Genomic DNA, 12,444 nt, shown 5'->3' on the forward strand with positions numbered 1-12,444 from the left:
TTCTGCAATCATTCGCCATTTACGTAACACTTATTCTTCCTACTAAAGTGAACAACATCACATTTTCCCACATTATACTCCATCTGCCAGATTTTTTGCCCCATCAGTCAACTTATCCATATCCATTTGCAATCCCTTTATGTCCTCTTCACAATATACTTTCCTACCTATCTCTAAACTCATCTGCAAATTTAGCTACCTTGCCTTTGCTCCACCCCCATCTAAGTCATTGATATAAATTGTAAAAAGTTTAGCCCCAGCAGAGACCCCCGTGGGGCTCCACTCGTCACATTCTGCAAATCAGACAAAGACCCGATTATGCGTGCTCCCTTGTTTTTTTCCAACCAGCCAATCTTCTATCATGCCAATGTGTTACCCACTGCACCATGAGCTTTTATTTTCTGTAATGATCTTTGATGTGACACCATATTAAATGCCTCCGGAAATCTAAATGTAGTACATGTCCAGGGCATGTTACCCCATCAAATAACTCCAAGAAATTCACAAACATGATTTCCCTTTCACAAAACCATGCTGGTTCTTCCTGATTACCTTGGGTTTTTCTAACTGGCGAGCTATAACCTCCTTAATGATCAATTCTGGCACCTTCCCAGGACAGACATCAAACTACCTGGCCGATATTTTCCTGCTTTTTGCCTCCCTCCCTTCTTAAATAGAGGAGTCACATTTGTTACTTTCTAGTCATGGTAGAATCACGGTAATGTTATGGTATAGAAGGAGGCTTTTGGACACATGTCTACACTTCTCTACAAGTGAATGTAGAATCATACAACACAGAAAGATGCCATTCGGCCCATCGTGTATGCACAGGCCATCCCATTTTCCAGCACATGGTCCATCACCTTGTATGCTATGATGTTCCAAGTACTCATCCAAATACTTCTTAAATGTTGTGTAGAAACAAGTTTCTCCGAAGCGATACACCTACTCCGAAGCGATGGTGCTCCTGAAGGGACATAACGCCCACTGGGTCCCTAATTTTATGGACAAGGCTACCCGCCCACTCATTCAGTCCACAGTTTTCCCCGTGATGGCTGAGGTCCGCCAGGCCTTCAACCACATCAAGGCAAGGTCGCGATGCACGCGGTCGACGAGTCCCTCCCCTTTCAGGTGGAGAGAGATGCATCGGACGTAGCTTTGGCCGCCGCCCTCAACCAGGCGGGCAGGCCCATGGCATTCTTTTCCCGCACCCTCCATTCCTCCGAAATCCGGCACTCCACCATTGAAAAGGAGGCCCAGGCCATTCTGGAAGCTGTACGACATTGGAGGCATTATCTGGCCGGCAGAAGATTCACTCTCCTCACTGACCAACGGTCGGTTGCCTTTATGTTTAATAATACACAAAATGACAAGATCTTGAGGTGGAGGATCGAGCTCTCCACCTATAATTACGAGATTTTGTATCGCCCGGGGAAGCTCAACGAGCACCCTGATGCCCTATCCCACGGTACATGTGCCAGTGCATAAGTGGACCGACTCCAGGTTCTCCACTATGACCTCTGCCACCCGGGGGTCACCCAGCTCTTCCATTTCATCAAGGCCCGCAACCTGCCCTACTCCATTGAGAGGTCAGGACCATCACCAGGGACTGCCAAGTCTGCGCAGAGTGCAGGCCGCACTTCTACCGGCCAGATAGAGGGCACCTGGTGAAGGCCTCCCGCCCCTTTGAACACCTCAGTCTGGACTTCAAAGGGCCCCTCAAATCCACCGACCGCAACACGTATTTCCTGAATGTGATTGATGAGTACCCCCGGTTCCCTTTCGCCATCCCATGCCCCGATATGACTTCTGCCACAGTAATCAAAGCCCTGAACAGCATCTTCACTCTGTTCAGTTTCCCCACCTATATCCAAAGTGATCAGGGATCCTTTTTCATGAGCGATGAGCTGCGTCAGTTTCTGCCCAGCAAGGGCATCGCCTCGAGCAGGACGACCAGCTACAGCCCCCGGGGAAACGGGCAGGTGGAGAGGGAGAAGGGGACGGTCTGGAAGGCCATCCTGCTAGCTCTGAGGTCTAAAATTCTCTAGGTCTCCCGCTGGCAGGAGGTCCTACCCGACGCGCTCCTGTCCATCCGCCTTCCCCAGGAAGTCCACCTCTGGGGTCTTGCTCCCAACATGGTTGACAGTTCCTGGACCCGTCCTCCTCCGGAAGCATGTGCAAACCCATAAGTTGGACCCCTGGGTCGAAAAGTCCACCTTTTACATGCAAACCCGCAGTACGCCTACATGGCACACCCCGACGGGCGCCAGGACACAGTCTCCCTCCGGGACCTGACACCCACTAGATCCCCACCCACAATCCCCAACCTGACCCCCCCCCCCCCCCCCCCCCGGTTACCTCATTCACCATTGCGCCACTCACCCTCCCCCCCAGCGAATCTCACCACAGCCCCCACCCCAGCAGGATCCGTCCTCCCACTGGATCCACTCAGGGGTGACGAAGATGAGGACAACACGCTTCTGGAGTCGCAGGTGTCCACGTCGGCACCCACATCACCACCAGGACTGAGGCGATCGCAGAGGAGGGTCAAGGCTCCAGACAGACTTAACTTGTAATGTTTCCACCACCCCCGCCAGACTCTTTTTTTTTAACAGGGGGTGAATGTGGTAGTCACCAGTAGTGGCATATTATATATATTACGGCACTGCCCGTATATTAGAGGTACAAGGGTAAATCCCTGCCTGCTGGCTCCGCCCAGTAGGCGGCGTATAACTGTGTGAGCTCTTCTGTGCTGCAGCCATTCTGGTTCCAGCTACAGGAGGCACAACATCTTGCTCAATAAAGCCTCGATTGTTCCACTATTCTCGTCTTTGTGGTAAGTGATGGTGCATCAATGCCCAGCACCTCCACTCTCTGGGGCGGGTCCAGGTTGGCAACCGGCACCTCCTCCTTCTCATTGGTGCCCTTAGGGCCCTGAGGTCCATCTTAGGACAAAGGGGCAGATGGTTCGGGCCCCGGCTGCCCCTGCACCACCTGGCTCTGCCAGCCCTGGCGATTCCCCATGGTCTCCACCATTGTGTCAACGCCCTCAGCCATTCCCACCTGCGACTGGGACAAGCTCCGCAATGCCTCGGCCATTTCCACCTGAGAGTCAGACTTATCCCGCACCACCCTGACCCCATGTTCTATAACTGCCTTACTAAACCCTGCAACCACCCTCTCTTCCTTATCAACCCAGCGGAATTAGCTTTACATATCATGGAAAGATAGAATTATTGGCTGTTAAAGTATGTTATGATGTGGAGATGCCGGCGCTGGACTGGGGTGAGCACAGTAAGAAGTCTTACAACACCAGGTTAAAGTCCAACAGGTTTGTTTCAAACACGAGCTTTCGGAGCACAGCTCCTTCCTCAGGTGAATCTGAGGAAGGAGCTGCGCTCCGAAAGCTCGTGTTTGAAACAAACCTGTTGGACTTTAACCTGGTGTTGTAAGACTTCTTAAAGTATGTTAAGTGAACAATAAGCGCACAGTAGCACAGTAGTTAGCACTGTTGCTTCACAGCGGCAGATTCCCAGGTTCGATTCCCGGCTTGTGTCACTGTCTGTGTGGAGTTTGCACGTTTTCCCCGTGTCTGCGTGGATTTCCTCCGGGTGCTTCGGTTTCCTCCCACAAATCCCGAAAGACGTGCTTGTTAGGTGAATTGGACATTCTGACTTTTCCCTCAGTGTACCCGAACAGGCGCCGGAGTGTGGCATCAAGGGGCTTTTCACAGTAACTTCATTGCAGAAGCCTACTTCTGACAATAAAGATTATTTTTTTAAAAGGAACCCCATCAAGGTCGGCCTGGTGCTGGGTGACATCCCCCAGCAAGGCAGACATACTGTCGAGACCCTCAGCCATGACGGTCACTGACTGCACGACGCCTTGGACACCTTCACTCATGGTGCCGCCACTGTGTCCTAGGCAGCACTGGCTGTCTTGTGGCGCACCCTCCAGCACCCTCGGGGGAACAGGACATCCTTTCTGGCCTCCACTGTGTCCAGCAGCGTCCCCGGTCAGCAGCCCCGAATTTTGGAGCTGGCTGAGGTTGGCTGAGTAAGTGCAGCTTAAGTGCTGCTCCACGTTATTAGCGGGGGGCTGGCGAACGCGGTACCGGTGAATCAGCTGGTGAGCTGGCATTCGGGGCAGGAAGCCCGTGAGGCCTCGTTAAGTGGACCAATCAAAGTTGAATAGCGTTGCCGGCCTCGCTGGGCCAAGCGCCAGGAAACTCGCGACAATTCAAGCACTTGGAAATGTTTCTGCAGAATCGCGCCCATCTTATGCAACTCCACCCCATTGGCTTTTCAAAGAGTGCCTTGAGGAATTCTTTGTCCAGGTTGCTCAAGATTAAAAGGCCTATCTAACTATGTAGGTATAAAACTAAATGTAACTTGGCAACCATTTTAATTGGCTTCAGTCCTTAAACTCATTAGAATTGCAGTGCATTTAACATTGAACATTGCATCTTCAAAAATGCGCATTACCTTACTGTTAGCTTCGTTCGACGTATAGCAGAGTAGGCGAGGTGAAACAGTTTCACTTGATGAATGTCCATGGGAAGTGAAAATGCCGGCCTTGAACAGGCTGCTGTAAAGACATTGAAGAATTTACTGTTCGGGAACTGAGAAGGGGATTTGCTGCTGAACACAAATAAAGCCAAAAGGATTTGTGACTTTTACCCGAGAAAGGCGAACAAGTTGAAATCCCGTATGGCCTCTGTAATATTAACAAATCTGTTTCAAATGCATTTCTGCATAACATAGACTTGAGTGGGCTGTCACTGAAATTGCAAACAATGAAGGTTCAGGAATATATGTCAACGCAAATGTCGCCAACATTGCACATTGTTTCCAACCCCATATATCTACCTAGACCTCAAAACAAATTTTCAGTGACTCAAAACACACTTTTTAAATGACCCAGTTTGGCCGCCTGAACGACTATTATTTTTCGTGCAGCGTCAGGACGATTCTTTCTCATGTTAATAAAATGAATTGCCTTGACTTATTAAGTTCCCCCTCACAACTGCGGCAACACATTCTGCCCGATTACTCTCGTTCTTTAGGCTCCCACTGTGCTAGACAACGTGCACAGCTGCCTGCTTCCTGGCCAACGTCCCACTCTGGAAGCCTTTGTTTGCACTGGTCTTTTTTTTTAAAGCATTGGTGACATGCTGGGATTTTTGTTTGCTGCGAAGCGAATGGAAAACCCAACACTTGTGCCTTACCTGAACTTTTCACGTGGTTTTCCCAGCTGGCCCCACCTGTCGGGCAGCTGGTAAATGTAGCCGTGCCCATTCTCAGTCCAGATGATTATTTTGTTTGCAGCCAACACCTCCCCACCAGCCCACTGGTGACCATTACTGCTGTTCACAAAGCACAGCAGTGAAAAGTCACAATAATCAAAAACCTGCAGGAGGGCACAAAGAAAATAAGACGTTCACAAGGAAAAACATATAAAAACAGCATCTTTATAGCGCCTATAATATTGTAAAACATCCCATGACACTTCACAGCAGCATAAGCAGACAAACATGGGCAGCGAGCCAAAGCAGTAAATGGTGGTATATTGGTAATATCAATGGATAGGATCCCACAGGAATAGGGTAATGCTCTGCAGATAACCAATATGGCAGCTAGTGGAATTTAAATTCAATTAATAAAATCGAGAATTGAAAGCTAATTTCAGAGGTGGTGACTATGAAACTATCATCAATTTTTGTAAAAACCCGTGTCATTTTGGGAAGGGAAACTCCCATCGTTACCCGGTCTGGTCTACATGTGACTCCAGATCCTCAGCAATGGGGTTGACTCTCAACTGCCCCCTGCGATAGCCTAGCACGCCACTCAATACAAGGGAAATTAGGTGATGGGAAATAAATGCTAAACTTGCCAGTGCTGTCCACAATCCACGAAACAATAAAACATAAATTAGGACAGGTGACTGAAAGATCGGCCAAAGGGATAGGTTTGAAGGACAGGGAGCTTTCGGAGGGAATTTCCACAGTTTGGGGTCAAGGCAGCTGAAGGCACAGTTGACTATGGCAGAACGAAGGATGTGGGAATGCACCACAGGCCAGGAATTGTCGGCGCAAATCTCTATTCCTGAGACAAGTGCTGACCCCGGGGCAGAATTCGGTGACTTCCACAACAGCAAAACTGGGGCCGCACCCGGACGGATTCAGCAACCCGTGGAGGGACTAGCACCAATACCACGTGGAATACAATTGATTCCAATGAGAAATGGTGCGGGATTTGCCGGGTCCGTGATTGACACACAGGAGGCTGACAAGCTGCAGCCGCATATCCATATTACACACCCCTACACACACTCATCCCAGCCAACAAGATAGCACTGGTTGAACTGGAGCAAACCCATCCCGCTTGGGGGCAATACCCTTACGACCTGTGGCCCTAAGTTCACAGCGGGCAGTCAGCGGCATGTGCAGCTGCATGGCTGCCATGCAGGCTGCGGCCATGGCATTCCGTTTCCGTCCACCCGGACCCACTGCCCACCTCCTGGCCGCACACCACGACAGCCCTGGCAGAAGCCCCCTGGCCAGCAGCACGACTGTCAGCAAACTATGGCAATGTTGGACACTCTCCGTACCCCCCCCCCCTTTCTCTCCCTCACCAGCCACAGCACCTGTCCACGATTTTCAAAGGCCCAAGGGAACTTTGCCGTCGGTAATTCGCCCCAGTGGAGGTGGAGTATCCCGGAGGCCCCGAAGAATACCGAGTCAGGCCTGCTAATGATATGCCAATGGTGTTTACTGGACGTGCGTTCTGGAATGCATTGACGGTGATGTCGCAGCGACGGAGAATTGCGATTTGGCACGAAACCGGCGCCTGCCATGATTTCACCATCAAAACCGATTCTCCGCCCAATCACATTTCCTGATTTTAGCCTCGGCCGACGGAGAATCCCACCCAGTGGCTATGCAAAATTCTTTGAGAACGCAACAAGTAGGATGGATAAAGGGGGACCAGTAGACATAGTTAACTTGAATTTCCAAAGGCATTCAATAAGGTGGTGCCAAATAAAAAGGTTATTAGAGAAGATAAGAGCTCATGGTCAGCATGGATAGAAGATTGGCTAACTAACTGGAAACACAGATTCAGGATGAGTGGGTAATTTTAAGGTTGGGAAACTGTAACTAGTAGGGTGCCAGAGGGATCAGTGCTGGGATGCCATTTATTTGCAATCTATATTAATGGTTTGGGTAAGGACTGACTGTACTTTATCCAAACGGCTGATGACACAAAGTTAGGCCGGAAAGTAAGTGGGAGATGGGTACAAAGAGATGACAAAGGAATACAGGTATATTGGTCAAACTCTTCCATTCTGTGTACAACGTGGAAGTGAGAGCGGTTCATGCTGGGGGCAGGTTTTCAATGTGCATTGGCGAGGAGCTAATTGATTTTCAAGGTGGGGCGGACAGGAAGCTGCTGTCCCCGTCATTATCCTCGTCGCTGTGTCATCTGGTCGAATGCCGGAATGCCATATCTAAAAGACACCCAGACAGACATTCGCTCGCTGCAAGCCAGGGATCTGGACTATGCCTCAACCAGATTATGGCCGAGCATACTTCATGTGCCCCTGCAGTTTAGCGAAGCCTCCCTGCAGGTCCTCCTCCATGCCACCCAGGGAGGCAGGAGGAGCTGTTTCACCGGATGGCTGCAGGAGGGCCTCTTGCCTGACCAGAAGGAGCCAATTAGAAGAAGCCAATTTAATTAGACTTTCTTGAGTCAGAGAAAGAGTAAGTTTATTAGTTACTAAAACCAGTGAATAATAAAAAAGCAACACACACATACAGATCAGAAATGATAAGTTAAGTGTCCAAGTAAAAGTTTAAAACAATATACTAATCAATCCTTGACTTTTCTGTGAGCAGAGATGGTGGTATGGTGCAGCCGTTAAGTTAGGTGATTCCAATAGAGCTGACTTTGGGAGTTTAGCAGTTAGTTTGGAGACATTGGGTTATTCAGGATGGTTGAAAGACTGTCCTATTTCCTTTAGCCTGTGACTTTTGCTGACCCCTGTCTGCATCAACGGAGAAAGAGAGACAGACAAATAGACAGACACACACACACACACACACAGACAGAGACAGATACACGGAGACAGATTTTGCCTGCTGGTCTTTACAAGGGTGACTGATTACTTCTTATTTCTTTGTCACTCAGACACCAGCACACCATCACACACAGATCTGGTCTGAGCTAGCTGGGGTGCACGGTGGTGCAGTGGTTAGCATTGCTGCCTACGGCGCTGAAGATCCAGGTTCAATCCCGGCCCCGCGTCACTGTCCGTGTGGGCTTTGCACATTCTCCCCGTGTCTGCATGGGTTTCACCCCCACAACCCAAAGATGTGCAGGGTAGGTGGATTGGCCACGCTAAATTGCCCCTTAATTGGAAAAAAAATAATTGGGTTTTATTTATTTTTTAAAAACCTTGGAAGGGAAAAGAAATCAAACACGTATTTTGTCCAGAATCCATTTTCTTTCTTTCAACTCAGCCCATTCCACATTCTGAGTTATAACTTGGCAGGAGATGGATTTTGGATACCTGCTGAGATGTGCCAATCAGTCTTCATTGTCTCCCCAAACACAAGGGATTAACGTTCAGTCTTTTGCATTTCTTCCTTTCCTTTCAAGTGTCTCTGCCTGAAGAATACCTTGATGACCTTTTGATGCGGCACTCCGTGTTCTCTCAGGACTAGTCAGTCAAGTATAATCCGCGTAGTGGTTGTCGTGATATGCATCACTGTACATATACAAGGGGTTATGGTAAATACACTACAACTAAGTAACCACGAGAGGGTGCACCAGAGATATATACATAGACAAACAGGAAGTAGTCTCTCTCTCTTCGCAGGAACGGCAGCTGGTGAGCAGGACACAGACCTGGAACTCAGATGTGGCATAGTATAAGCACTGGAGAGAGAACAAACTCATAGAAATAAAGCATCTTCTTCAACTGTAAGACTACGAGCTTTATTCAGACACAAGGAATAATACATGGTACCAGGACCAGGTGACTTCAGAACACTTGCTAGAAAAGTTACACAAGATGCAGACAAAGCACGATCGAAAACAGAAGAAAACACGGACGTGGGGAGACTTCGCTGAGTCGATGCAACTCGTCGGAACTCCACCGCAGCTAAAAACAACCAATAATTTAAGTCATAGATGGAAAATCTTGAAACAAACGTTCGAACTGTATATCGTACCTAATGAGTTGAGCGCGGCCTCAGAAGAAATGAAAATAACACTTCTCCTAGTAGGATATGAAGCTACAGAAATCTATAACTGCTTTAATTACTTGAAAGATGAAGTAACACTGAAAGAATTTGAAGATTACTCTAACACCAGTAACAATGCTGGTTTAAGACATTCAATGCTCAGAGACCAAATTGCACAGGGAATGAGTGTTGTGAAACGCAAACAATCATCAGAACAGAAAGGTTTAATGTTGGTAATCGCGATTGACAAGTGCAGATCGCAAGAAAAAAAAACTAAGTTTTTAACAAGAAAAAATGCAAAAATGTTCTTTTCCACGGATCAGAAGAAGTTAAAATGGCGTCTGAGCACATTTTAACCTGCCCGGGGAAAAAAAGACGCAAATCTGGGTCTGCGCATGTGCAGGATATGGCAACCGCGCATGCGCAATTGAAAAAAGACGTTTTGGGGACAAATCGATCTGCACATGCGCAAGCCGGGCATGCGCAGTTGAACAAAAAGAGTGCACAGTAAAGGAAAATCAATTTGCGCATGCTCACTTAAAGGGGAAATGTCCAAAAATTGCAAATAAGAGTTTTATAGCTACAAAACACAATTATTTCACCTCGAAAGACAAAACAATGCCTGAACTTCTACCAGACGTTGAAAATAACCTCTGCAGCACCCTGGAACAAGCAGTTTGCACCACCCAAAGTGAAGAGCACAATGACAAATCCGAAACAAAAGACGATGATTTGTTTATCAAAGAATACTACTCAGACATGGCTGAGTTATTTGGATATGATGATCATAAAAGCATCAGCGCCACGGTTGAAAAGCTTAACACGATTCTACGCATGGTAGATGAATCCAACACCATGATGCAATGGCAGATCGTTGATACATTGGATGACAGCAACCTGTCAGATACCAAGAATAAAACAATGCCACACAGCGAGTACTGAACGACTCTGTTGAGAGAGCACAGATCAACTCCACAGAGAGACCACTGCACAACTCCACACAGAGAGCGATGAAAGACTTCACGCAGAGAGCAACACAAGCCTCCACAGAGAGCTCATTGACAGACTTCAAAATGGAAGCAACTCAAAACTCCATAGCGAAGTCCATGCATGAACAAGACCATGAAGGTCTATCAACCTTATCTGAGCAACCAGCAGGAGACTATAAAAGTCTATCCAGCTCATTTAACCAACAAGAAGATACTGAATGTCTACCCACTGTATGTGAGACAATGACGAAGAAATCACAATTCCCATACAAAATGTGCAAGATTACAGCGAGACTGACAGATCTCAGCTCGTATGTACAGAAGCACTCAACAATCAAAGCGAAACTACTCTTGAGTCCAGTGAGACCACGTTTGACTCCAGAAGAGGGGTATCAAGAAACCAAAGATGATTCAAGTGAACCAGAAATAACTCCAGAAGAAGAGCACCAACGAATAAAAGAGGAATCACATCAACCACAAATGACTGATGTCACCAAGTTCACTGCAACATCCGGTCATTCTCACAATCCTCAAGAAGAAACGCTCAATGAAGCATCTGATACCACAAAGGACACTGCCACAAATAACTTTGAGAATTACACGAATTATCCACACGGAACAGTCATTGAGCGCAACAGGAACAGCAAAAACCACAAGAAGCACAACAGAAACAAGAACAAAAACAGCAACAAAAAAAACAAGAAGCACAACAAAAACTACAAGCACAACAACAAAAACTACAAGCACGACAACAAAAACTACAAGAACAACAAAAACAACAAAAAGAAGCCTAACAAAGGCAACAACAGCAACAAGCATGAAAAAAACAACAAGAACAACGGAAACAACAAAGACAGAAACGACAAAAACAACAACAATGAAACAACTTGTACGACATGGTACAACTCTGCACATGAAGGACAATGTAACAGCACAGCTCAAACCATGTCAACAGTACAAACATACCATGGCATGACAACAAATCTCACAAATTCACATTTGCTCCACTACAAACAAGCAAACCAGCTTTCAAGGCAGTTGACATACATAATCAATACTGCAAGCACAGGAAAAAGTCCAGGTCAGACAACAAAGATGACATACAGAAGCAATACCACAAACACAGAAAAAAGTCCAGGTCAGACAACAAAGGTGACATACAGAATCGCTACCACAAGCATAGAAAAAGTCTAAATCAGACAACAAAGTGATTCGACCATTCAAACACCTCATGATGACTTCTTGGTTACTTAAACACAAGAACATTGACAACATTCACAAAGAAATGACTACATCAACATCACCACTTCAACAACAGAAGAAGAAAGCAACTCAACCGTACAAATTCATAAAGTTTGGACTCATAATTTTTTAAAATTAAAAATGGACTCATAAATATTAATTGGCTTTGTATAATCATCAATATCATCACAACTTGTGCATATCATCATTTATCTACCTGTGTTGTACAATTTTCTTCACCAAAGTACAGAAAATATGTAAAAGAAAAAAGGGGGGATGTTGTGATATGCATCACTGTATATGCACAACGGGTTAAGGTAAATACACTACAACTAAGTAACCACTAGAGGGAGCACCAGAGATGTATATATACATAGCCAAACAGGAAGTAGTCTCTCTCTCTTCACAGGAACAGCAGCTGGTGAACAGGACACAGACAGGCAGCTCAGATGTGACATAGTATAAGCGCTGGCGAACAAACTCATAGAAATAAAGCATCTCCTTCAACTATAAGACTAGGGGCTTTATTCAGACACAAGGAATAATAGTGGTTACTGCACATTACTTTGCTCAATGCCTTTGCTTTGTATTTCTTTTAAAAACATACACCTTCCTTAAAAAACTCAAAAAGTCCACAAGTAATTCAGGGCTGTAATCCATTGTTGTGACAACATGGATGTCAGACAGGGGTTTGCAGGAATCAGCAGTAGATGGGACACGTGCACTGAAATGAAAAAAAAAATGAAAATCGCTTATTGTCACGAGTAGGCTTCAATGAAGTTACTGTGAAAAGCCCCTAGTCGCCACATTCCGGCGCCTGTCCGGGGAGGCTGGTACGGGAATCGAACCGTGCTGCTGGCCTGCTTGGTCTGCTTTAAAAGCCAGCGATTTAGCTGAGTGAGCTAAACCAGCCCCTTGAATGGATGGCAACCACTTCCTGCTCTCAATGTTCTATCAGTTGCAGTACTA

General features: G+C 46.7%; 1 protein-coding gene across 1 annotated transcript in view; it reads right to left on the reverse strand.

Moving 5' to 3' along the window:
* LOC119975063 (WD repeat-containing protein 72-like) overlaps nt 1-12,444 on the reverse strand; it is a 410,282-nt gene that overhangs the window by 319,181 nt on the left and 78,657 nt on the right. The window contains exons 9-10 of the mRNA XM_038814560.1: nt 5,228-5,409; nt 4,485-4,587 (exon numbers count right to left, since the gene is read on the reverse strand). Coding sequence (XP_038670488.1) covers nt 4,485-4,587; nt 5,228-5,409 — 285 coding nt within the window. The remainder of the gene's footprint in view (nt 1-4,484; nt 4,588-5,227; nt 5,410-12,444) is intronic.

This window comes from Scyliorhinus canicula, chromosome 12 (genome assembly GCF_902713615.1).
Source record: "Scyliorhinus canicula chromosome 12, sScyCan1.1, whole genome shotgun sequence".
Classification (NCBI taxonomy): Eukaryota; Metazoa; Chordata; class Chondrichthyes; order Carcharhiniformes; family Scyliorhinidae; genus Scyliorhinus; species Scyliorhinus canicula.